Consider the following 22,672-nt stretch of genomic DNA (forward strand, 5'->3'; position numbering starts at 1 on the left):
ATATATATATATATATATGAACAAAACCAGTCCTGGAGTAGAAAGAAAAACCCTGTGATGAACTTTTAGGACTAAACTGAAATGGAAAGGATTGGAGTGTGGGATTCTGAGGGGCTGGGTCAGTGACCATGGTGGTCCAGCCCCCCATGGTTGGCAGAAGCCGCTGGAAGGGGGCATGAGGAGAGGGAAGGGCACAGCTGACATGAGGGCCAAACTCAGACAGGCGCGCCCGTCTTCATCATTTTTTCACTTTTACATACTGTAGAAATTTAAGCAAAATAGCTATTTTATATATATTTATATATCTCTCTATATATAAATTAGGCAAATAAAGAGTTCAGGGGGCACTGAGATGGGGCACCCCCAGGGGCCTCCTAGGATGAGGAGGGATGCAAGGTCTCTGGTGCCTGGGTCACCAGCCCAGGCTGGGCCAAGGGTTTGTTCATTATTGCTGATTTGGGGCCTGGGTCTCAGGGTGGGGAGCACCTGCAGGCCCTGCCTTCCAGCCCTTCCTGGCCTCTTGGGGCTAGGGAGCCACCTGGGCTGGCTAGGGTGAGGCCAGGGACTGCTGCCCTCAAATCCACATGGGGGATGCCATCAGTACTGCCTCCCGCATCTGTGGGTGGGAGCTCCAGAAACTCTCTGCTCTGCTGGGCTGGGGTAGCCCCCTTCTGTTTTGGGCTCTGTGGGGCCCTGGCAGGTGGGGGTGTGGGCAGCTCAGATACCATCGAGGACTTGATATATTGAGCTACAAAATTATCCCAACTCAAAGGGGTCTGGCTTCCTGATGTCTTAAAAATAAGGGGCTCTTGCCAGGACACTTTTGTGGCAAGAAAGCACACTTGGAAAGCTGTCTGCTAACTGCGGTACTAAAAATATTTACTAAACATCATGGCTGGAAAGAAATGGAGATCATTTTTCTAAAAAAGTCGAAGAGGCTCCCTAGGAGGGGCCAGTTCCTCCCTGGGTTGGGGGCTGGTGATTTGCGCAGCCCGTGGCCCGGGCCAGCCGGCCTGAGTTGTGGTAACTGGGGCAGGGGTTCCAGTAGGGCCCAGGTCCATAATAAAGGGGCACGGGTGACCCGGCGCACCTGGGGGCTGAAGAGAACCCAGGTCAGCCCTTCCTCCTTCCAAGGTGGGAGTCCCAAGAAAGTGTGGGAAAAAAAAAATAGGAAAGGAAACAGGAAGGGCTGGGAGAAAGACCATTCAGTACTAAATTGAGTGCATTAATGAACAGGTGGGCCGGGCTGTGCAGGCGCCTGTATTTGCTGCAAGGGTGGCGCTCAGAAGATGTTGGGGCACATGTGCCAGTCTTGCTTCTCCTTGGCCTCCCAGTAGCCGCCCTTGTACACACAGGCCATCTCCCCGGTCAGCGGGTCCAGCCTCTTCTCAAACCACAGTGGCGTGTAGGCATCCGCCTCCTTCTCTGCTGGGCAGGCACAGTGGGCTGGTGGGTCGGCAGGTGGCATGCTCTCCCGGAATCTGTCCCCGCGGGACCCCCACCCGGGCACCCCTTTCCTCCCGTGTGGGGCGCCCTTCCCGTCCAGCCTCACCTTCCTCCGAGCTGCAGCTGCTGCCGGGTCCGCAGGCCTCCAGCCGCCGGCGCCGCGACAGGCGCTGCTTCTCTTCCAGCCGCTGCTTCTCAGTATTGGCCTCATCCCAGCAGCCCTTCTCCATTAGCCGCTGGTCGGGCCGCAGGCGGCTGTCGGTGGGCGCTACGCCCTCCTCGTGCTCGTTGAGGGTCAGGGCCAGCTCTGAGAAGTAGTACATGTTCTCCGCGTTCTCCCTGTGGCAGTTGCGGTGGCGGAGGTGTGAGCAAGACCACGCCTGCAAGGCCGCTCTCCCCACCCTGCAGCTCCCGGCCTCCAGGACTCCCTCTGGCCTTGGGCCCACCCCAGTGAGCCCACCCGCCGGAACCCAGTGGCTGCAAACAACTGCTTTCTGCTCGCCACACTTCCATGCTCACATGGCCAACCTGCCGCCGTTTTGCCACATTAGACTTCTCTGGGAATTGTCTAGCTTAGTATTTCCTGGCTTTTCTTCTTTTCTATTATGTTTTTTTTTCTTCTTCTTCTTTTTTGAGACAGTTTCACTTTTTGTTTTGTTTTGAGACGGAGTCTCTCTTTGTCGCCCAGGCATGATCTCGGCTCACTGCAAGCTCCGCCTCCCGGGTTTACGCCATTCTCCTGCCTCAGCCTCCGAGTAGCTGGGACTACAGGCGCCCGCCACCTCGCCCGGCTAATTTTTTGTATTTTTAGTAGAGACGGGGTTTCATGGTGTTAGCCAGGATGATCTCGATCTCCTGACCTCGTGATCCGCCCGCCTCGGCCTCCCAAAGTGCTGGGATTACAGGCTTGAGCCACTGCGCCCGGCCAACAGTTACACTCTTATTGCCCAGGCTGCAGTGCCTGGCCTCTTTTTTTAAAATTGTTTGAAGACAGGGCCTCCACCGGGCGCGGTGTCTGACGCCTGTAATCCCAGCGCTTTGGGAGGCTGAGGCCCGTGGATCACGAGGTCATAAGTTCGAGACCAGCCTGGCCAACAGAGTGAAACCCCGTTTCTACTAAAAATTAGCTGGGCATGGTGGCAGGCACCTGTAATCCCAGGTAATCTACTCAGGAGGCTGAGGCGGGAGAATTGCTTGAACCCTGGGAGGCGGAGGTTGCGGTGAGCCGAGATCACACCATTGCACTCCAGCCTGGGCGACAGTTCGAGACTCCGTCTCAAAAAATACAAAACAAAAACGGGTCTCACTTTGTGGCCAAGGTTGGAGTGAAGTGGCCTGATCTCCGCTCACCGCAACCTCCGCCTCCTGGGTTCAATCAACTCTCTGGCCTTAGCCTCCTGAGTAGCTGGGATTTCAGGGCATACCACCACATCCAGCTAATTTTATTGTATTTTTAGTAGAGATGGGGTTTTGTCATGTTGGCCAGACTGGTCTTGAACCCCTGACCTCAATTGATCTGCCCATCTTGGCCTCCCAAAGTGTTGGGATTGCAGGCATGAGCGACCATGCCCAGCCTATATGAGGATTTTTCTAGTCATTTTTTTCTAGCATAATTGCCTTGGAGTCAGACAATATACTTGGCATAATTTCAGTCCTTTGAAATTTGCTTTATGGCCCAGTATATGGGCAATTTTTGCACACGTTCCATGTGATTGAAGAGAACGCATTTGCCACAGTTGTTGAGTGCAAGGTTGTGTAACTGTCCAGCAGGCCTTGTTGATATTTTCTCTACTTGGGTTGTAGTTAGTCCAGCTTTCCTAATGTGTGTGTGTGTGTGTGTGTGTGTGTGTGTACATTATGTAAGGATTTCTTTTGTTGAAAAGATCCTTCACAAAATACCATATCCATAGATTTACTTTCTGTCATATAGCTGAATGTGTTGTGTTTGGAATTCCATTCTTACATTTAAAAATCAACTGGATTGCCCAGAAGTTTAGATGCATTTGTTTTGTTTCTTTATCTTATCCACATTGAAGATGTAAGTAGATGATCTGAAAGCATCAGGTTTGATTACACCACATAATGCATGTCTTTCTTAAGTATTGGTGTTACAGAAATGGTTCTTATCTCAGAAGCAGAGAAGCTGACAGGTAGAAGGAAGGAGAGTTAGTTCTGTGGATTGCTGAGGACTTGTAACAAAGACACAGTAGGAGAAGCCAAGGATGACAGCCAGTGACCAATTACTAAGCACACTCCGCTGGGCGCCCCACCCCTCCCTGCCATCACCCGGCAAGGGTCTCTTTCCTAGGCCCTTGCTGCCAGCCACCCCCCAACTTCTCCCCAAAGGGAAGACTGGGATTTTGGGTACTGAAGGATTTTTCATCTGTTCACACATAGGCATTCAAGCTCAAAAGCCTAACCCCTACCACTCCCAGGTAAGTGCTGAACCCTGCACATGGGAACAATCAAGTGTGCCCCAAGATGCAGCCACAGACCTAGACAGCTGAAGTCCTATACGGTTATCTGAAGTTTCCTGACAGCTCTGCATAGTACAATTTCATTTATCAAGGGAAATGAGTAAAGTACCAGATTCTAGACCCATTTTGGCTATGGATTGAAGGGGAGGTGGGAAGCACAGTTATCTCGTTATGTTGTCTATATTAGGAACAGATAAACACAAACACACAGGCAACAGGGATTTGGGGAAACGCTGTGTCAGCGCTGCAGTCAACCAAGTGCAGTGCTGGCACTACCCTCCAACCCCCAAAGTGCCTCGGCCCAGCAGAAAAGAAACCATCTGGCCATTCGCTGCAGCTGGCCAGAGAGGGGAACCTTGACCATGTCTGGTGAAAGGAGTGAACTAGCTGGGACACAGCCTCGAAAGAGCAGTAACAAAAACACGTGAACGCATACGAACATTCACTGTATCTTCTCCATGGACTCCCCACCACTATTCCATGGTCTCCACTTTCAGGTCTCGCTGTTTCTCATGTGAGCCTATCCCTTTGGACAGTCCACTTTGGGAAGGGGTCATGGAGCCAGGGCTCCCTCTCAATAGGAATGGAAAGGACCCTGCAAGGATTAACAGCTGTTTTTATCCTAGTTGTGAAAACAAGGTGCCTCCAATGCTCTATGTCCATCACAGCTGAATACTATACTGCAGTTCAGTCTGTCAGTGACTTCTGGTTTTTGTTGGAAGCCAACACAATACAGAACTCAACATGCAGGTCAGAAGAGAAACACTGAAGAAATGAAAGGAAACGCCTGGAGTCAGGCCAGTGTCTAAGGTAAAAAGAGAAAGCCAAGGAGAAAAATGATGCAGCACCGCAGCCCAAATGACTCCCCCACACGGCCACTTCCGAACGTCGGGGGAACCCCATGTGCTGCTAGGAAAACAAGGAGCTGGGAGGAAAAGGACAGAAGGAAAATGGGGAAGCAGTGGTAGAAAGAAAAAAACAGACGAACAGGCGCTACATAGATACAGCAAAGCCCACCATGTACTAAAAACCACTTGTTAACAGCTGGCACGCACTCAACAAGCTGTGTTTCCACTGTGGGGAGGCCAGTGGCAGGGGCGGAAGTGGAAGCAGCAGGAACATGGCCCAGGGACTCATCAGCCTGTGGTCCTGCTCCAACCCCCCAAGTCCCATTCCCTCCCAACCACAGGCTCATTCTTGCTCCTTGTGGATGAATTCCGCTCTGGGTCTGGCACCCCTGAAGATAGCAGACTTGGGATTGGCTACTTGATTGAGGAGTGTCACAACCGTTCAAGGTTTAAGCTGGAGTCGTGGTCTTTGTGCTCTTCCCTCCTCTGTCTGTTCTTTGAAATCCATGTTGGATCCGTGGAGGGGAGGATCATCTCTGACGTGGGTGCCCATTGCGGGGCCTGTTTGCCAGTCATCTGGGTGACTACCTCCCATGCCTCCTAAGAAGTCATCCCTGAAGCCTCGTCCTCTGGGCCACCTTTTCTGAATCCAGAGCCACTTTTATCTTGTTTTCTGCCTTCTGCAGTGTCCACATGAAGTGACTGATTGCCCAACAGTGCACCATCGTATGTCAAAGCTTCCTTAAGGGAATCCACTTCATTGAATTCTATATAGCAGAATCCTTTAAATTTATCTGTGTCTTTGTCTCTGACTACCCGTATACTCCTTACGCTGAGATCCTTAAAGATAGCATCTATATCACCCTGAACCATATTAAAAGGTAGATTTCCTATATGTATGCTGCGTGGGGGGCTCTGTGGGCAACTCCTTCTGGCTACGGGAACCGTGGCCATCACCAGTACTGCTGCAACACCTTCTGCTTTTTTTTTTCTTGTTATGTTGCTAAGATTTACCTATATTGCTTCATGTTACTAGGGTTTAGTTTTAGCTACTGTATATATTCCTTCATACAAATGTACCACAGTTATTCATTCAATAAATTTGTGTTGTTTCCAAGTTTTTATTAGAATAGTCTCATGCATAGTCGTATGCATAAGTCCTGTTGTACATTTGCAAGAATTTCTCTTGAGTATATTTTTAGAAGTAGAATTACTGTGTTATGACTATGTGATTGTTCATCTTTTTTCGCAGGGGGTAGAGTTTCACTGTTGTCATCCAGGCTGGAGTGCAGTGCAGTGGCGCCATCTCGAATCACTGCAACCTCCACTTCCCAGGTTCAAGCAATTTTCCTGCCTCAGCCTTTGGAGTAGTATGTGGATTACAGGCGTGTGCCACTATGCCTGGCTAATTTTTATATTTTTAGTAGAGACAGGGTTTCACCAGGTTGGCCAGGCTGGTCTCAAACTCCTGACCTCAGGTGTTCCACCTGCCTTGGCCTCCCAAAGTGCTGGGATTACAGGCGTGAGCCATCACACCTGGTGGATTGTTCATCTTTAGGAGGTAAAGCCAAACTGTTTTCCCAAGTGTTGTGCCAATTTACATTGCCAGCAGCAATGTATCAGAGATACTATAGATCTATGGCTTCTTCAACGTATATGGTTTTTATATGGTGACTGTCCATATATGTTTTTTCTGCAAAATTCTTGTTCATGACTCTTGTACATTTTCCCATTACTTTTACATTATTTGTTGATTAGAAGTTCTATATGTGGGCTGGGCGTGGTGGCTCTTGCCTGTAATTCCAGCACTTTGGGAGGCAGAGGTGGGCAGATCACCTGAGGTCAGGAATTTGAGACCAGCCTGGCCAATATGGCAAAACCCTGTCTCTACTAAAAATATAAAAATTAGTCAGGCATGGTGGTGCACACCTGTAATCCCAGCTCCTCAGAAGGCTGAGGCAGGAGAATCGCTTGAACCCGGGAGGCAGAGGTTGCAGTGAATTGAGATCACACCACTGTACTCCAGGCTGGGTGACAGAGTGAGACTCCATCTCAAAAAAAGTTCTTTATGTGATCTTTTAAAATTATTATTTTAACTGTGATAAAATACTCTGTATTCTTGATAATAATCCTCTGTCAAGTGTAGGTATGATTACCTTCTCCAAGTTTGTTTATGCATCGTCTTTTCACTTTCTTTAAATTGCCTTTTAGTGAGTAAAGTTCTCAATGAACAAAAGTACTTTAATATGGTCAAATATATGAATGCTTGTGTCTTAATATTTCTTTAGGGTCTAAAAGATATTTATCCTTTTAAACTTATTAAGTCATTGTTTACAATAAGTCAAACTTAATATTATTGTTAGGCCATTATTTGGAGTTGATTTTCTTTATAATGTGAGGGAGGGATTAAGTGCATCTTTTTCCATAGGGATAATCATTTTTACCCATATCCATTTGGTGAGCCATTCCATCTTGCCACCTTTGTCATATCATATATCAGAGGTACATATATCCAAGGGTCTGTTTCTGGGCTCACTATTCTGTTCCACTGGAGTTTCAAAATAAAAATCCTGGTATCTAGTAGGGTAAGTCTTCTTTGGTCTTCTTCAGAAATGTCTTGGCCCTTTATTCCTCAATATAAGTTTAAAAATTCTAATATCAAGTTCCATGAAAGTCCCTATTGGGGTTTTGTTTGATTTACTGATTTTTTAGATCATGACATCTTTACAATACTTTCTATCCATGAACATTATATCTTTCTCCATTTATTTAGCTCTTCTTTGGTATCTCATTAAAGCTTTATAATGTTTTCTATAGAGGTCTTGAATATATTATAAGATTTATTGCAAGGTTCTTGATGTTATATGCTGTTAATTGGTATTTTTTTCTTTTTTTTTGAGATGGAGTTTTGCTCTTGTTGCCCAGGCTGGAGTGCAATGGTGTGATCTCGGCTTACCACAACCTTCGCCTCCTGGGTTCGAGTGATTCTCCTGCCTCAGCCTCCGGAGTAGCTGGGATTACAGGCATGTGCCGCCACGCCTGGCTAATTTTGTATTTTTAGTAGAGATGGGGTTTCTCCATGTTGGTCAGGCTGGTCTCAAACTCCCGACCTCAGGTGATCTGCCTGCCTTGGCTTCCCAAAGTGCTGGGATTATAGGCGTGAGCCACTGCGCCTGGCCTTGGTGTCTTATCTTAAATTGCATTTTTCTAGTTGTTTGCTGAAGTGCAACTGGCTTTTGTATATTAATCTTGTATCTAGGCACCTAAAACACTTTTTCTGAATCTATTGAAATCTGTTAATATGATTACTCTATGAATTTTCTAATATAAAATCATTCTGTATACCCAGGATAGATTCGATCTGATTATAGAATGCTATCTTTTTTATACACTGTTGGAGTGGATTTTCTGATATCTTGTTTTGGAGTTTTGCTTATATATTTATTACTATAGGTGAAATAGGGTAGAACTTTTGTTTTCCTACTGCTAGTTTAGTCTAATTTGGTATGAGGGTTATCCTGACCTCACAGTATAGGAGAGGTGAATATTTCCTTTTTCTATGATCTAGAACACTTTATATAAAATTGGAATAATATGTTTCTGAAACAATTGGGAGAATTCACCTGTAAAATTATCTGGGCCTTGTGTTTTCTTTATGGTAATTTTTAAACTATTGCTTCAGTTACTTTATTATAGGACTGTTCGTGTTTTTAATTTCTTCTAGAGTCAGTTCTTTTTCTTTCTTTTTTTTTGAGACAGAGTCTGCTTTGTCACCCAGGCTGGTATGCAGTAGCAGTCATGGCTCACTGCAGCCTCGACCTCCTGGGCTCAAGTAACCCTCCTGCCTCAGCCTCCTGAGTAGCTGGGACTACAGATGTGTACCACCACACATGGCTAATTAAAAAAATTTTTTTTTTTGTAGAGACAGGGTCTTGCTGTTGCCCAGGTTGGTGTTGAACTCATGGGCTTAAGCGATCCAACTGCCTTTGCTTTCCAAAGTGCTGGGATTATAGGCATGAGCCACTGTGCCCAGCTGGAGTTAGTTCTTGTTATATTTTTCTAAGAATTTGGTCCTCCGATCTAAGTTTTAATTATGTGTTTATACTTTATATGTCCCATTAAACCTTTTTCATTAATATTTATTTCTGTCTTGCTCAGTCTTGTCAGTAGTTTTCTATTTTAACAGTTTTTTTGTGCCTCAAAGAATCAGCTTTTGACTTTTTAAAAATTGATTTCTGCTTTTATTATTATTAATATAAAGATGGTATCTTGCCATATTCAGGCTGGTCTCAAATTCTTGAACTCAAGCAATATTCCCACCGCAGCCTTCCAAAGTGCTGGGATGCTAGGGTTTGGCTGTGTTCCCACCCAAATCTCATCTCAAATTGTAATCCCCACATGTCAGGGGAGGGACCTGGTGGGAGGTGATTGGACCATGGGGGTGGTTTCCCTCATGCTATTCTTGTGATAATAAGTGAGTTCTCACTAGATCTGATGGTTTTGTAAGTGGCTGTTTCCCCTACTCTGCTCTTTTCTTGCTGCCTTGTGAAGGTACTTGCTTCTCCTTCGCCTTACGCCATGATTGAGTTTCCTGAGGCCTCCCCAGTCAGGCAGAACTGTGAGTTAATTAAACCTTTTCTCCCTTATAAATTACCCAATCTCTCTGGTGGTATCTTTATAGCAGTGTGAAAATGGAATAATACAGGAGATTAGAGGCATGAACCACCATGTCTAGCCAAAATTATTATTATTGTTATTGTTATTTTTATTTTTGAGACAGAGTTTTGCTCTTGTTGCCCAGGCTGGAGTGCAATGGTGTGATCTCGGCTCACTGCAACCTCCACTTCCCAGGTTCAGGTAATTCTCCTGCCTCAGCCTCCTGAGTAGCTGGGATTACAGGCACGCGTCACCATGCCCAGCTAATTTTGTATTTTTAGTGGAGACGGGGTTTCTCCACGTTGGTCAGGCTGGTCTCAAACTCCTGACCTCAGGTGATCTGCCCGCCTCAGCCTCCTAAAGTGCTGGGATTACAGGTGTGAGCCACTGCGCCCGGCCAAAAATTATTATTATTTTCTGAGACAGGGTCTTGCTCTGTCACACAGGCTGGAGTGCAGTGGTGTGTTCACAACTCACTGCAGCCTCGACCTCATGGGCTCAAGTGATCCCTCCCACCTCAGTCCTCCTGAGTATCTGGTACTACAGGCATGTATCATCATGCCTGTCTAATCAAGAAAAAATTAAGAAAAAACATTTTTTTTTTTTTTTTTGTAGCGATGAGGTCTTACTATGTTGCACAGGCTTTTGCTCTTGCTCTTCTTTTTAAAGTATTTTTTCTTCTTTCTTTGGATTTCTATGTTGAACTTTATCTAATATTAGAATTGAAACTCAGAAAGGAGAAAGCCTCAACATTATTTAAATGATTTAAGGCAATATATTTCCTTTGAAGCATTGCCTTTGTTGCATCCAGCCAGTTTAAATATCTTTTTCTTTTCTTTTCTTTTTTTTTTTCCCTGAGATGGAGTCTCACTCTGTTGTCCAGGCTAGAGTACAGTGGCACGATCTCAGCTCACTGCTACCTTTGCCTCCCAGGTTCAAGCGATTCTCCCACCTCAGCCTCCTAAGCAGCTGGGATTATAAGCACATGCCACCATGCCCGGCTAATTTTTGTATTTTTAGTAGAAACAGGATTTCACCATGTTTGCCAGGCTGGTCTTGAACTCCTGACCTCAGGTGATCCCCACCCCCAACTGCCTCGGCTTCCCAAAGTACAGGGATTACAGGCATGAGTCACCGCGCCCGGCCAAATATCTTTTATATCATTCAGTTCTACATGTTTTTCATTTTTTCATTCTAATTTGTTTTGCCTGTTAATTTAGCAACTTAATTTTTTTCCCAAATATTTGGGATGTTTTGATCAGTTTGTTTGTAACTTCTATCTTGTCTTATAGATTGTGGTCTGTATGCTACTCTGTAAATCTTTGAGGCTTCCATTAGGGTTTAGTACACAATCAATTTTTGCATACATTCCATGTATACTTGAGAAAAAAATACATTCTCAGAGTTGTATCCATGAGTCTGTATAGCCTATATTGTTTTGATCTCCATATACTTGCTGGATTGTTTTCAGTTGTTTCCATTTGACCTATCAACAAGTGAAAGAGGTTTACAGAAACCTCCCAATTTCCCACTGTGGTGATGGATTTATCTATTTCTTCCTTAAGTATCAATATGTGCTTTGTATATTTTTGAGGCATTTAATTATATGCATAATGTTTAAAACTATTATATCTTTTTGATGAACTCAACCTTTATTATAGCAACTTTCCCTTCCTTAATAATGCTTTTGTCCTAAAGTCTATTTTACCTGATATTAATACAGCTATTTTAACTCTTTGTTAGTATTTTCATGATATGTGTCTTTTACTTTCAACTTTTGTATACCTTTATATTTTGGGAATCTCTTAGAAGGTCCAGGTATCTGGATTTTAACACATCCAGTTAGGCCGGGCATGGTGGCTTGTGCCTGTAAACCCAGCACTCTGAGAGGCTGAGGCTGGAGGATCACTTGAGGCCAGGAGTTTGAGATCAGACAGAGCAACATAGTGACACCCTGTCTCTACAAAAAATTTTAAAAAATTAGCCAGGCATGGTGGTGCATGCCTGTAGTCCTAGCTATTCAGGAGTGTGAGGTTGGAGGATCACTTGAACCTAGGTGTTTGAGGCTGCAGTGAGCAATGATTGTGCCACTGGATACCAGCCTGGGTAATAGGGCGAGACTCTGTCTCTTAAAAAAAAATCCAGTTTGTCAGTAGTTTGCTTTTTAACTGGTAAGCTTCATCTATTTATATTTATTATAATGCTTGGGCCTATTGCTATCATGTTAATTTATAATTTTTGTGCTACTTTTAATTTTCTCTTACTATTTTAACAATCTTATAAATGTTTCTTCCTTCCAATAAGAACTTAGCATTTCTTCACATCCCTGAGATCCTTCCCCTTCTCCTCAAATTCCATCATGCTAACATTATCTAAACTTTTAAATCTTCATTATTATGGACATATTTTCTCTTTTTCTTTGATCCTAGCAATTATTTTAAAAATAACTTTTAGACTGGGTGTGGTGGCTCACACCTGTAGTCCTAGCACTTTGGGAGGCCAAGGTGTGCCAATCACTTGAGGTCGAGAGTTCAAGACCAGCCTGGCCAACATGGTGAAACCCCGTCTTTACTAAAAATACAAAAATTAGCCGGGCATAGTAGCATGCCCCTGTACTCTTAGCTACTCGGGAGACTGAGGCAGGAGAATTGCTTGAACCTGGGAGACAGAGGTTGCAGTGAGCCAAGATCATGCCACTGCACTCTAGCCTGGGCGACAGAATGAGACTCTATCTCAAAACAAAAAACAATGAAAAAGCAAACAAAAGCCCTTTATTCATCTATTGTGACATCCTTGCTCCCCCCATCCCCCCTTTTAAGTACTATGTCCAGTGTTCATTTTTTTTTTTTTTCTTCTCCCAGGCTAGAGTGCAGTGGCATGATCTCAGCTCACTGCAACTTCTGCCTCCCAGGTTCAAGTGATTCTCATGCCTCAGCCTCTTGAGTAGCTGGGATTATAGGTGCCCACCACCATGCCTGGCTAATTTTTGTATTTTTAGTAGAGATGGGGTTTTACCATGTTGGCCAGGGTAGTCTTGAACTCCTAACCTCAAGTGATCCTCTTGCCTCCGCCTCCCAAAGTGTTGGGATTACAGGCATGAGCCTCCGCACCTGGCCCAATACTGTTTTCATTGTGGGTTTTTGTGTGGCAAAACTTCTGAGGCTGCATGCCAAAGGATAGGGCCCCATATGTGAACGATACTTTGACTAAATAGAAAATTCTGCTTTCTAATTTTGTAACTTAGAAAATACTAATCCAGTGTTGGTTGTTGAAAAATCTGATGTCAGTCTGATTCTTTATCCTTGACTAAAATCTTTTGCTCCTCTCTGGAAGCTATTAGAATATTTTTCTTCGGTCTTCATTTTGACTATCGCATGATCTAGATGAACATTTTTCTTTATTTCTTGTCTTGAGCATACTTCAGTACAGGGTCTTTCATCCTTTGCTTTTACTCTGGGAAATTTATCTTCATTATATCTCCCTCTTCGTTTTTTTTTTTAAATTCTTCTTCTGGGATTCCAGCTAAATGGATTATTTTAGCGGTTACCCTAGGAATAGCAATAAACATACTTCATACAGTCAGAAGTGAATGTGCATCTTGATTCTCTTCCAGGGCAGCATGGGGGCCTTTGAGCAGTTTCCCTCCCTTCATTCCTCTTCTTACTGTGCAGCCGCATTCTAAAATGTTATACCCCACATTATTCTTGTTTGTTCAGCATTTATGTAGGTGCACAGTATCTGTTATTCATTCATATGCCTCAGATCTTCCCTCTGGGGTCAGTTTCCTCCTGCCTGAGGTATATCCTTTCATGCAGGTCTGCTGGTGCCAAACTAAGCTTTTTGTTTGCCTGAAAATGCCTTGATTTCACCTTCATTCTTTAAAGATGGTCCCCCTGGGTGTATAATTCTAGGCTGGCAGTGCATCTTTCAGCTCACGGAAGATATCACTTGACTGTCTTCAAGCTCCCATTTCTGTTGATAAGGGAACAGCTCCTTGGAAAGTGATGTCTTTTTAAAATCTGGCTGCTTAATAGTTTCCTCTGATTTAGTTTCACCGTATAGATTTAGGTGCAGGAAGTTCTTTGTTATTTTATCTTCAGGTACAGTTCCTCTTCCCTTTTGGGACTCTTGCTAGAAGTATGCCAAACCCTGCTCTCAATCTTGCTGAGCAAGCTTACAAGATTCCATTGCAGGAGGTCTGACGGGAGACTCTGCACTCAAACTAGTTCCCAGTGGAGGCCAGGGAGCCTGCTCCAGGGACCTCACTCTGTCTTTTCCCTGTAGCTTCTTGTCTTTTCTGGGTTTTGTCTCTTTAAATTCAGTTCTATCACATCTTCTGACCTGTGTTCAGGTGATAGATTCTAGCTACTAAACCATTCCATAGGGTTCTCAATTTCAGTTATTATTTTTCTTTGTCAAATTTCTATTTGTTCTATTAGGACTTTCCTATGCCACATTTTATAGTTTTCTATTTCCTATGGTTATTTTCAAATATGTTTTTTATTTCTTGTAGGGAGGAACAGGGAGGGGCTCTGTCCTATCACCTCACTTAAAGTCTGTGCATAGTGTTTGATAGTTTCACATTTATTTACTGTTGGGTATCTGCCTTCACACTGGGATGTCGGCTGCATATTATTGTTCTCTGCCCATGTCTGAACCCTCCCGACCTCCTGTGCCTGTCAGTTGCTTTCTGTCCACTGTCCTCCTTCCCTCTCCTTTGACCCCTGTCCTACGCCTGTGGCGGGGCCCCTGCCAGCCCTACTCACGGCAGCGGGTACTTCTTCCACAGCAGCTTGGCTGATAGGGTCTGGTACACTGTCTTCTGCTTCCCGTCAGAGCTGGGGCTGCTGGGACTGCTATGCACAACCTTGGAGCACTCCATTTGTTCATCCCACGAGCCAGACAGCACATAGTGGGCCTTGCCCTGGCTGTCACTCACCACTCCTGTCACCTGTGGACATTGGCAGGACCAGCATAGGCGCACACTCTAGCCCTGGGCCCCCTGGGTGCTCAGAGGTGGGGCTGGTCCTGCTTACTTCCGTGTGCCTACTTTGGAGAAGTAGACTGTACGGGCAGGAACATTCAGCTGCACCGCGATCATATGGTCTAATAATGGTTCACAATCATCGAATGTCCACCTGACTAGCCGAAGAGAGGGCAAGTGGTCAGCGGCCCAGCCCACGGACAATACACCACACCATCCCCAGGGGCCCTGACCTGGATCGTTGCCCACGATGATGTTGTGCACAGTTGAGGTGCTCTTCCTCCACACGTAGTGGTTCCCACTGGCCTGGAATTCTAAGTGGATGGCACCTGGAGGTGGGGGACAGGTCAGAGGTCATGCCCCCCATGCAGGGCTCTGGCCAGTCTGCCCTTAGGCCTGGTGTCTTGAGAACCAGGCTGGGGGTTGGAGAGGCAGGCCTACAGGGAGGCCTCCCTTGGAAGCCCCCAGCTGGCTTTTGCATCACCAGAATCCTCCCTCTTAGGCAGAATGTCTCTGTCCCAGGAAGGCACCGGGCCCCAGCTCACCTAGCGGCATGATGGAGATGTATTTTCCCCGGAACTTGCTGGAGATGGTGATCTCCTGCCAGAGGCTCCAGCCATGCTTGGAGAACACGTAGTGCGCAGCTGAGGGGGGATGGTGGCTCACCTGAGACCAGACCCATAGGACGTGAGCATCTGCCAGACATGAGCCCAGGTTCCACCTCCCCCAGCCAGGGAGGGACAGCTTGTGCTGTCTCAGCAGGCACAGCTCTGTGGCCATAGGAGCAGTCCTGGCTGTTCCTCAGGTGGCCATGGACCCAAGGCAGGTCCCCAGGAAGGCACTGCCTTGAGCAGAAAAGCATCCGGGTGCTGTCCTGAGCCTCTCAGTGCCTGGCTCCTGGGCTGTGAAATAGGGGTGATGGCAGACCTCATGCCTCAGACATGCCTGTGACAGGTGCACTGAGGGCTGATAAAACAAAGGGTGTCACACTGTGCTGAGGGTTCCATGTCCACTTCTCATCTAATCCTCCCCACATGCCCGGTGCGGCTGCTGTGCCATGTTATATCAAGGGGGCCCAGACTGGCAGTGTGATTTTAGCCAAGGGACAGTTGGGCCTTGGCCAGCTTGGCTCCAGAGCAGGCATCCACATCAATGCACTGTCCCCGGCCCAGCCCTCCCCTGCCTCACTGGCAGTGCCACCAAACTTCCCTTGTCTGTTCTTCCTTATTCCATGCTCCTGTGGCCGTGGGACCCAGGCTTCCCTCTCCTAAGTCTACTCCCCAGGACAGCAGCCCTAGCCTAGCCCTGCCCCTGGCCTCCAGCTGCCCCTGAACACCTCCCCTCAGACAGGCAGAGACCGACCAGGGCAGAGCCGGGCTCCCGCTGCCCCTAGTGTGCCTCGCCTAACTTCCTGTCTCCGAAAAAGGTGCCTACTTGCTTCCTATGCCCCAGGAGTGCAGGCCCAGCTGCAAACCACCCTGGGAGATGGTGAGCTGGCCCTGAACTCAGCTGATGCCTCCCCAAGGAGCCCGTGGGAAGCTCTGCCTCCTCCTCACCTACACTTCAGCATCCTGCCCTTCCAACCACTCACACCAAATGCTCTGCAGCCTCTATGGCTCTCCTAATGCTCCTCCTCTAACCCTGAGCAAAGCCTGCCTGCCCTTCCTTCAAAATGCATCCAGTATCTGCCCCCTCCACTCCCACCTCCACCTTCCCAGGCCTCCCTGTGGGCCACTCCCTCCATTACAGGAGAGGGCTCCTCTGGCAGGTCAGGAGGCAGGCCCCACCCCAGGTGTACCACACCTCCAGCTGCTGCTTCTCCACCCTCCTTTCGTTTCCTCCCTTCACACTCTCTGCATCAGCAAAGCTGCTCCTTGACCACCCAAAAGAGCTGGAAGCAGCCACAGTATCCACCCTGCTTTCCCAGCCCCATAAGAACTGGAGCCGTGTCTGTTCACTTCCCAGCTGAAACCTCCATGCCTGAGCAGCACCTGGCATGTCAAGGGCATCTAACCTCTGCTGAATGGAGAAATACATTCACTCCAGGGTTCAGGCCAAGGACCTGGGATCACCCTGACTGCCTCCCACCCCCATATCCAAAGCGTCGGCAAACCAGCTGGCTTATTCTTCAAAAGCTGCCAGTGTTCCGGCCTCCCCCTTCACCCAGGTCTGGCCACCGCACCCCTGCGTGGGTCACTGCGGCCGCCTCCTAACAGGGCCTTGCAGCAGCTGCAGCCTCTTCAACTAGCACCAGGATCTGAATGGCCAGCGTCCCATGCTCATGCCAGAAGCCAGGGCAATGCTGGCACCAACAGAATCACCTCGTTTTCAACCAGGACGCCCAGGTTCAGCATGGGGCTGCCACTGCTGAGGCTCCTGGGCCTGGGTCTTGGCATGTCTCCGTGGGGAAGGGGTGGCTGGGACAGGCTGCTGTCACTGGCTGGGGCAGAGTCCATCCCACTGCACCCAGGCTCCTCCTGCCAGCTGCCTTCAGCTCAGTGGTGCCCCCATGCTCCTCCCCAGCAGTGCCCACAGATGCCCCTCCACCTCTGCTCCACAGCACCCTGGCCTGGAGCTTATCCTCCCGGTCTCTGCAACCAGGCCTGACCCTGTCCTCACCGTGCTGTGCTCTCATGCCCCTCGCCATCTCCAGGAAGCCCTGTGCTGCCCCTGCCATGGGAGGCCATGCTTCCCAGCTGGACCTCAGCTTGATGGCCCCTTGGGTATGGGCAGTGGGGGTCAGAGGCTGCATCCCATTTGTCACCTTGGGCCTGGCAGGAACAGCTTGGCCAGAGTGTGGGCGGGCACCACCCAGCGCCAGCCTAGCCCGCTCACCTGCTCACAGAGGGAGCGCAGGCCCATGTCGTCGAGGCGGTCTAGCTCGAAGGTCTCCCCCAGCATGGGGTTGAAGGGCTTGGCGATGCGGTGCACCGTGGTGGAGTAGGAGGACACAGAGAAGGCGGCCACCAGGCACATCTGCTCCACCGAGCTGGTGCAGTGCACCGCCTTGTCCAGCAGGTGGTGGTACTCCAGGTCCTCTGTCAGCCGCTGGAGCATGGACAGGGGCTCGTTGAAGTTCACCTGTGGGTGGGCAGGTGGGCAGTCAGGCTGGGCACCAGCCCCGGCTTGGCACGGTGCCCTTGCTTTTCTCAAATATTCAGGGACATCCCTGCTCAGACGGCACCTTCACAGTGAGGCTCCTCTGATGGCCCTGTCCAACACTGCGGCCCCCAAACCATCACCTCCCTGGCCCCTCCTGCCTGTTTTCTTCACAGCCCTCCCCGCTTTCTGGTCTGCTGCATCCTACACACTTTTATCATGTTTGCTGTCGCTCTCCTCTGCTCGGATGGACACCCACCAAGGCCAGGGGTTCTGCCTGGCCCACTGCTGTATCTTCAGTGCCAAATCTTAGGAAGCAGTGAGAGAATGAGTGAATGAGCACATGAGTCTGTGGGTGGAGGAAGTGGGTCTTCCCCATGTTCTGAGCTGTGATAGGACCTGGCACAGGATGGGTTAGGCCCAGGGCCCCGTCTCAGTGTCACATAGGGCAGGGTCACTCTCCCCACCATGATGCCATCGGGTATGAGTCTCAGCTTCCTCGTGTTATCTTGCTCCATCCTCCCGGACACTGTGAAGGGGGTGTTGTGATTCTCCCCACTCTACAGATGTGGACACAGAGGCTGGAGATATTAAGGAACTCGTTCTGGGTCACACAGCAGAACCATCTGGCCTGGTGGAGATGCCACCGTAGCCAGGTGGCATGAAGATCCAAGTTCTGCCCTCAGCCCACTGTGTGACCACACTGAGTCTGCATTTCCTTGGGATGGCACCAGGGATGGCTGCCAGCTGAAGGAGGGGCCACCCCTCTACACACAGCCCCATCCTGCCACTCCCCATCTACAGATCGGGACAGCTGGGACATGGTAAGGCCCCGTGAGATCCAGAGGTGCTCTGGGGCTCCCCAGGTTGCTGATCCATGCAGAGCTTCTCCCTGGCTCCTTCTGTCAGAGCCCAAAGATCCCTGTACTTTGGAAGATTGGGGAATGTCTATGTACGTGATTAGATAATTAGTTACATGCTCCCCAGGTGCCATTAAGAAAATGACACTCCAAGGCTGTGTGTACTTCACACAGGCCATTACTTCTCATCCATGCACAGGAAAGCAGCCCCAGAGGACCTGCCAGGGCTGCCCTGCCCGAGCCACCCACCGGCATGGGGATCCTGGAGAGCTCCCGACCGATGCAGTTCTTCATGATGCTCCAGAGGTTAAGGCTGTAGTTGGGCTTGTTGGGGATGCGGACTCGCCTCTTGACTTTGGACGAACCCTTGGGCACGAGCGAGGCACCATCTAGTACCTGCCACAGAAGTGGGACACCCCCGTCAGCAGAGGCCAGAGCGCCCCCTCAGCTTCCAGGTATCTGCCCTCCACCCTGAGAACTGGCACACTGCTGGTGAAGGGCAGGGTGGCGCTCCTGGACTGGGGCATGGGCCTGCCTGCTGGCCCTTACAGTGCTCCCCCTCACTTACATTGTCTGCTGAGCTCCAGTCCACAGAACTTGTCCCCGTGCTACCTTCAGCTTTTCTGCAGGAAACACAAAGTGGGAGGCAAGTTACTGATGAATCCCGAGGCCTTCTTGGGACCTGGCCCATCCTTTCTCTAGACAACATCGTTTTCATTGCTAGTAAATGTCCTGGTCACTGCCGTGTGTTCTGTGTGTAGACAGACACCGCATAACAACATTTCATTGGTGGATAGTGTATATGACAGTGGTCCCATAAGACTATCATACTATATTTTTAATATACCTTTTCTATGTTTAGATACACAAATCCTTAACCACTGTGTCACAATTGCCTACAATATTCAGTACAGTCGCATGTTGTACAGGTTTGTAGCCCAGGAGCAATAGGCTGTGCCATATAGCCCAGGTGTGTGGAGGCTCTATCAGCTAGGTTTGTGTAAATGAGGCTCACACAACAATGAAATCCCATCTAGAGCAAGACAGATTATTGATCTTTTGAGACAGGGTCTCTCTGTTGCCCAGGATAGAGTGCAGTAGCATGACCATGGCTCACTGCAGCCTCGACCTCCCTGGGCTCAAGAGACCCACCTCAGTCTCCCAAGTAACTAGGACTGCAGGCCTGTACCACCACCCCTGGCTAGTTTTTGTATTTTTTGTAGAGACAGGGTTTTGCCATGTTGCCCAGGCTGGTCTCGAACTCTTGTATCAGCAATCCTCTTACCCTTGGCCTCCCAGAGTGCTGGAAGCCACTGGGCCTGGCCAAAGCAAGATTTAAAGGAAAGAAAACCCCAAGTAAACAAGTAGATAGCTGGTGAAAAGACCAGATGCAGCCTAAGACCAGGGTGGGGGAGGCTCTGCCCAGATGCAGCCACCTTACCTGTCTTCCTTGGCCTCAGTGATCACGGTGATGAAGGATGTGGAGTCTTCCATGGCATCAAAGTACTCGGTATCTTCATCTTCCTCACTGTCCTCTCCTTTGGGAGTCAAGAGGCTTCCTAGAGACACAGGCAGAGCTTTAGTTTGTAACTTCACAAAAGGCTCATCTCGCCTCCCTAAGTCCAGAGCCAAGGGCTCTCTCAACCCCCATCCGGCCTCACTCCCCTCCTGCTTCAGTCACCTGGGCAGCCCTGGGCCGCAGCCACCCTTGCTCCCTCTGCTAGAATCATGTGCTTTCAATGCATTCATTGCACAGGGGCCTCTTTCTGGAAGCCCCCCCACCCCACCCCGGCCCCCGATCTCTCAGCATGCGGGTCAGTCTTTCTGTGGCCCAGCTTCCCTTTCTGTTGGACCCCTGTCCACGATCCCCATGACCCCCAACCCAAGGCTAGGTAGGTGGCCACCTGGCACCAGGACACCCGTGCCACACAAGGGACAGCTGGGCTCATTAAACTTAACTCTTGAGAATGTGAACCTAGGTGCAGAGAAACTGTTGCCAGTGGGTGATGGGCACGGGAGATACAAAGCACAAAAAGGCAGTCCAGAGTTGGCCAAGCCCAGCCCACATGTGGACACAGCCAGGGATATGCATGTGGGGGAGCAGAAGTTGTATATGCAGAGCCAGCTGGCAGAAGGTCACAGGACAGCCCTGCCCTGGCCGCCCGGGCACTCACCCTCAATGAAGCCCTTAGAGGGGTTGGCCGGCCGGCCAGGGGCGCTGCGGAAGGCCCGCTCGAGGCTGTTGTGCTGCTTGGCCAGCTGCTCAATGGTTTCCTCCAAGTGCACGCGCTGCTCCTGCTCATACTGCAGTGCCCGCTGCCATTTCCGGCTGTGTATCTCTGCTAGTTCCAGGAAGTCCCTGCAGGCCTGGGGAGGGAAGGGTGGCGGTATGAGACCCTGGCCTCTGGCAGGGGCCCATCTGTCAGAGGCATGTGAACCAGAGCAACTCCATCTTCAACAGGAGCTGGGTAAGATGAGGGTGAAACCTACTGGGCTGCATTCCCAGACACTAAGGCATTCTAAGTCACAGGATGAGATACAAAATACAGGTCATAAAGACTTTGCTGCTAAAACAGGTTGCAGTAAAGGAGCCAGCCAAAACCCATCAAAACCAAAATGGCAACGAGAGTGGCCTCTGCTTGTCCTCACTGCTACACTCCCACCAGCGCCATGACAGTTTACAAATGCCATGGCAACATCAGGAAGTTACCCTCTATGGTCTAAAAAGGGGGGCATGAATACTCTACCCCTTGTTTAGCACATCATCAAGAAATAACCATAAAAATAGGCAACAAGCAGCCCTGGGGGCTGCTGTGTCTATGGAGTAGCCATTCTTTTGTTCCTTTACTTTCTTAATAAACTTGCTCTCACTTTGCACTGCAGACTCGCCCTGAATTCTTTCTTGTGCGAGATCCAAGAACCCTCTTGTGGGGTCTGGATCAGGACCCTTTTCCTATAACACATCTGCTCCCCCCACCCCCCACCATTCCCTGTGAGGATTAAGCTCTGATATTTTTTATCTTGCCCAAATTCCTATGTAAGGCGTCTGGGGAGTCATGCCCTAAAAACCATAAATTCTCACCAGATGGGTTTTATTTAACCCTATATAGCGTGACTTACTTTCCAACCTGACTGGCATAACATTACGAGTCAAGGAAGACAAAGTATTTTATCCCAAAACATGCTTCTTGGCCGTATTTTGAAGTGGTCCTGCAAAGCTGTCCTTTGTGCCGGGAAAATGTGTATCTGTAAAGAATCCCTATTCACATAGTTAGATCATTTTCTTCCAGGCCCTGCCAATCCTGAAGAGACTGAGTTTTAGCACCTTTTTGAAGGTCTGATTAGGAAACATCTGTCATCTATTGTCTCTAAGGGGAGCCACTATAAGACTTAAAAAGAACCTTGGTCTCCACAATCTTTTATCTTAACCTGAACATTTCCTTTCTATTGATCCCAGGTCTTTAGACGACTCAGCCAAGTGCCAACCAGAAAATGTTTAAATTAACCCATAGCCCGGAAGGCCCCTCCCCACCTTGCTTTTGAGTTGTCCTGCCTTTCTGAACCAAACCAATGTATTCCTTAAATGTATTTGATTGCTGCCTCATGCCTCCCTAAAATGTATAAAACCAAGCTGCACCCCGACCACCTTGGGCACATGTTCTCAGGGCCTTCCAAGAGCTATGTCATGGCCGTGGTCACTCATATTTGGCTCAGAATAAATCTTTTCAAATATTTTGCAGAGTCTGCTTCTGTTGACACCTGCAATGAAGAAGGCCCTGGGGGCCGTCTGGCTTCCCCCTCTGCTGGGATGGTAACAAACATGTTCACTGCCCGCTTTGGCCTCCATGGGGATGTGGGAACCGTAGCCTTCTCAGAGCTCACCCAGCAACCAGCACCCACCCTGGTTGGCCTCCCATGGTCAGGATGCCAGTTGGGGAGCAGCAAACCCAGGTGCCACGGGTCTGCACACTGCCTCCCCAGCAGCAGCTCGCCTGGAGCTGAGGTGGCTGCTGTTGCTCATCATGGCAGGGGCTGAGCTCTCTGCAGCCACATCCTCCCTGCAGTGTTAGGCCTCAGGTTTGTCACTGGCCCTTGTCTACCACTGGGCCGGTCCCTGGCCATGGCACAGAAGGAAGGAAAGCCACGTTCTGCTATCCTCCCCAGCTCAGAGAGGTAATTGGTCTTGTCTGGCAGAACTGGGACTGGCACTTTCTACCAAGCTACCTCAGAGTCTGAATCACATAACTGCTTTTAAGGTTTTCCCTTCAAGCTTGTGGCCTACTAAGACATCCAGATTCTTTT

The 22,672-nt window shown here is 48.8% G+C and overlaps 1 protein-coding gene and 1 pseudogene across 2 annotated transcripts in view; both read right to left on the reverse strand.

Moving 5' to 3' along the window:
- Positions 1 to 7: 7 nt before the first annotated feature.
- OSBP2 (oxysterol binding protein 2) overlaps positions 8 to 22,672 on the reverse strand; it is a 144,776-nt gene continuing 122,111 nt past the window's right edge. Inside the window, exons 4-14 of the mRNA XM_017868937.1 lie at positions 20,545 to 20,737; positions 19,812 to 19,929; positions 18,939 to 18,993; positions 18,620 to 18,766; positions 17,247 to 17,492; positions 14,957 to 15,077; positions 14,645 to 14,740; positions 14,478 to 14,569; positions 14,194 to 14,414; positions 1,553 to 1,785; positions 8 to 1,425 (exon numbers count right to left, since the gene is read on the reverse strand). Of these exons, the coding sequence (XP_017724426.1) occupies positions 1,283 to 1,425; positions 1,553 to 1,785; positions 14,194 to 14,414; positions 14,478 to 14,569; positions 14,645 to 14,740; positions 14,957 to 15,077; positions 17,247 to 17,492; positions 18,620 to 18,766; positions 18,939 to 18,993; positions 19,812 to 19,929; positions 20,545 to 20,737 (1,665 nt within the window). The 3' untranslated portion in view covers positions 8 to 1,282. The remainder of the gene's footprint in view (positions 1,426 to 1,552; positions 1,786 to 14,193; positions 14,415 to 14,477; positions 14,570 to 14,644; positions 14,741 to 14,956; positions 15,078 to 17,246; positions 17,493 to 18,619; positions 18,767 to 18,938; positions 18,994 to 19,811; positions 19,930 to 20,544; positions 20,738 to 22,672) is intronic.
- Positions 2,869 to 5,741, reverse strand: LOC108527590 (eukaryotic translation initiation factor 4H pseudogene; annotated as a pseudogene). Its single transcript, XR_001884850.1, has one exon. The product of XR_001884850.1 is annotated as a eukaryotic translation initiation factor 4H pseudogene (transcript).

The sequence above is a fragment of the Rhinopithecus bieti genome, unplaced genomic scaffold, assembly GCF_001698545.2.
Source record: "Rhinopithecus bieti isolate Rb0 unplaced genomic scaffold, ASM169854v2 scaffold_4666, whole genome shotgun sequence".
Classification (NCBI taxonomy): domain Eukaryota; kingdom Metazoa; phylum Chordata; class Mammalia; order Primates; family Cercopithecidae; genus Rhinopithecus; species Rhinopithecus bieti.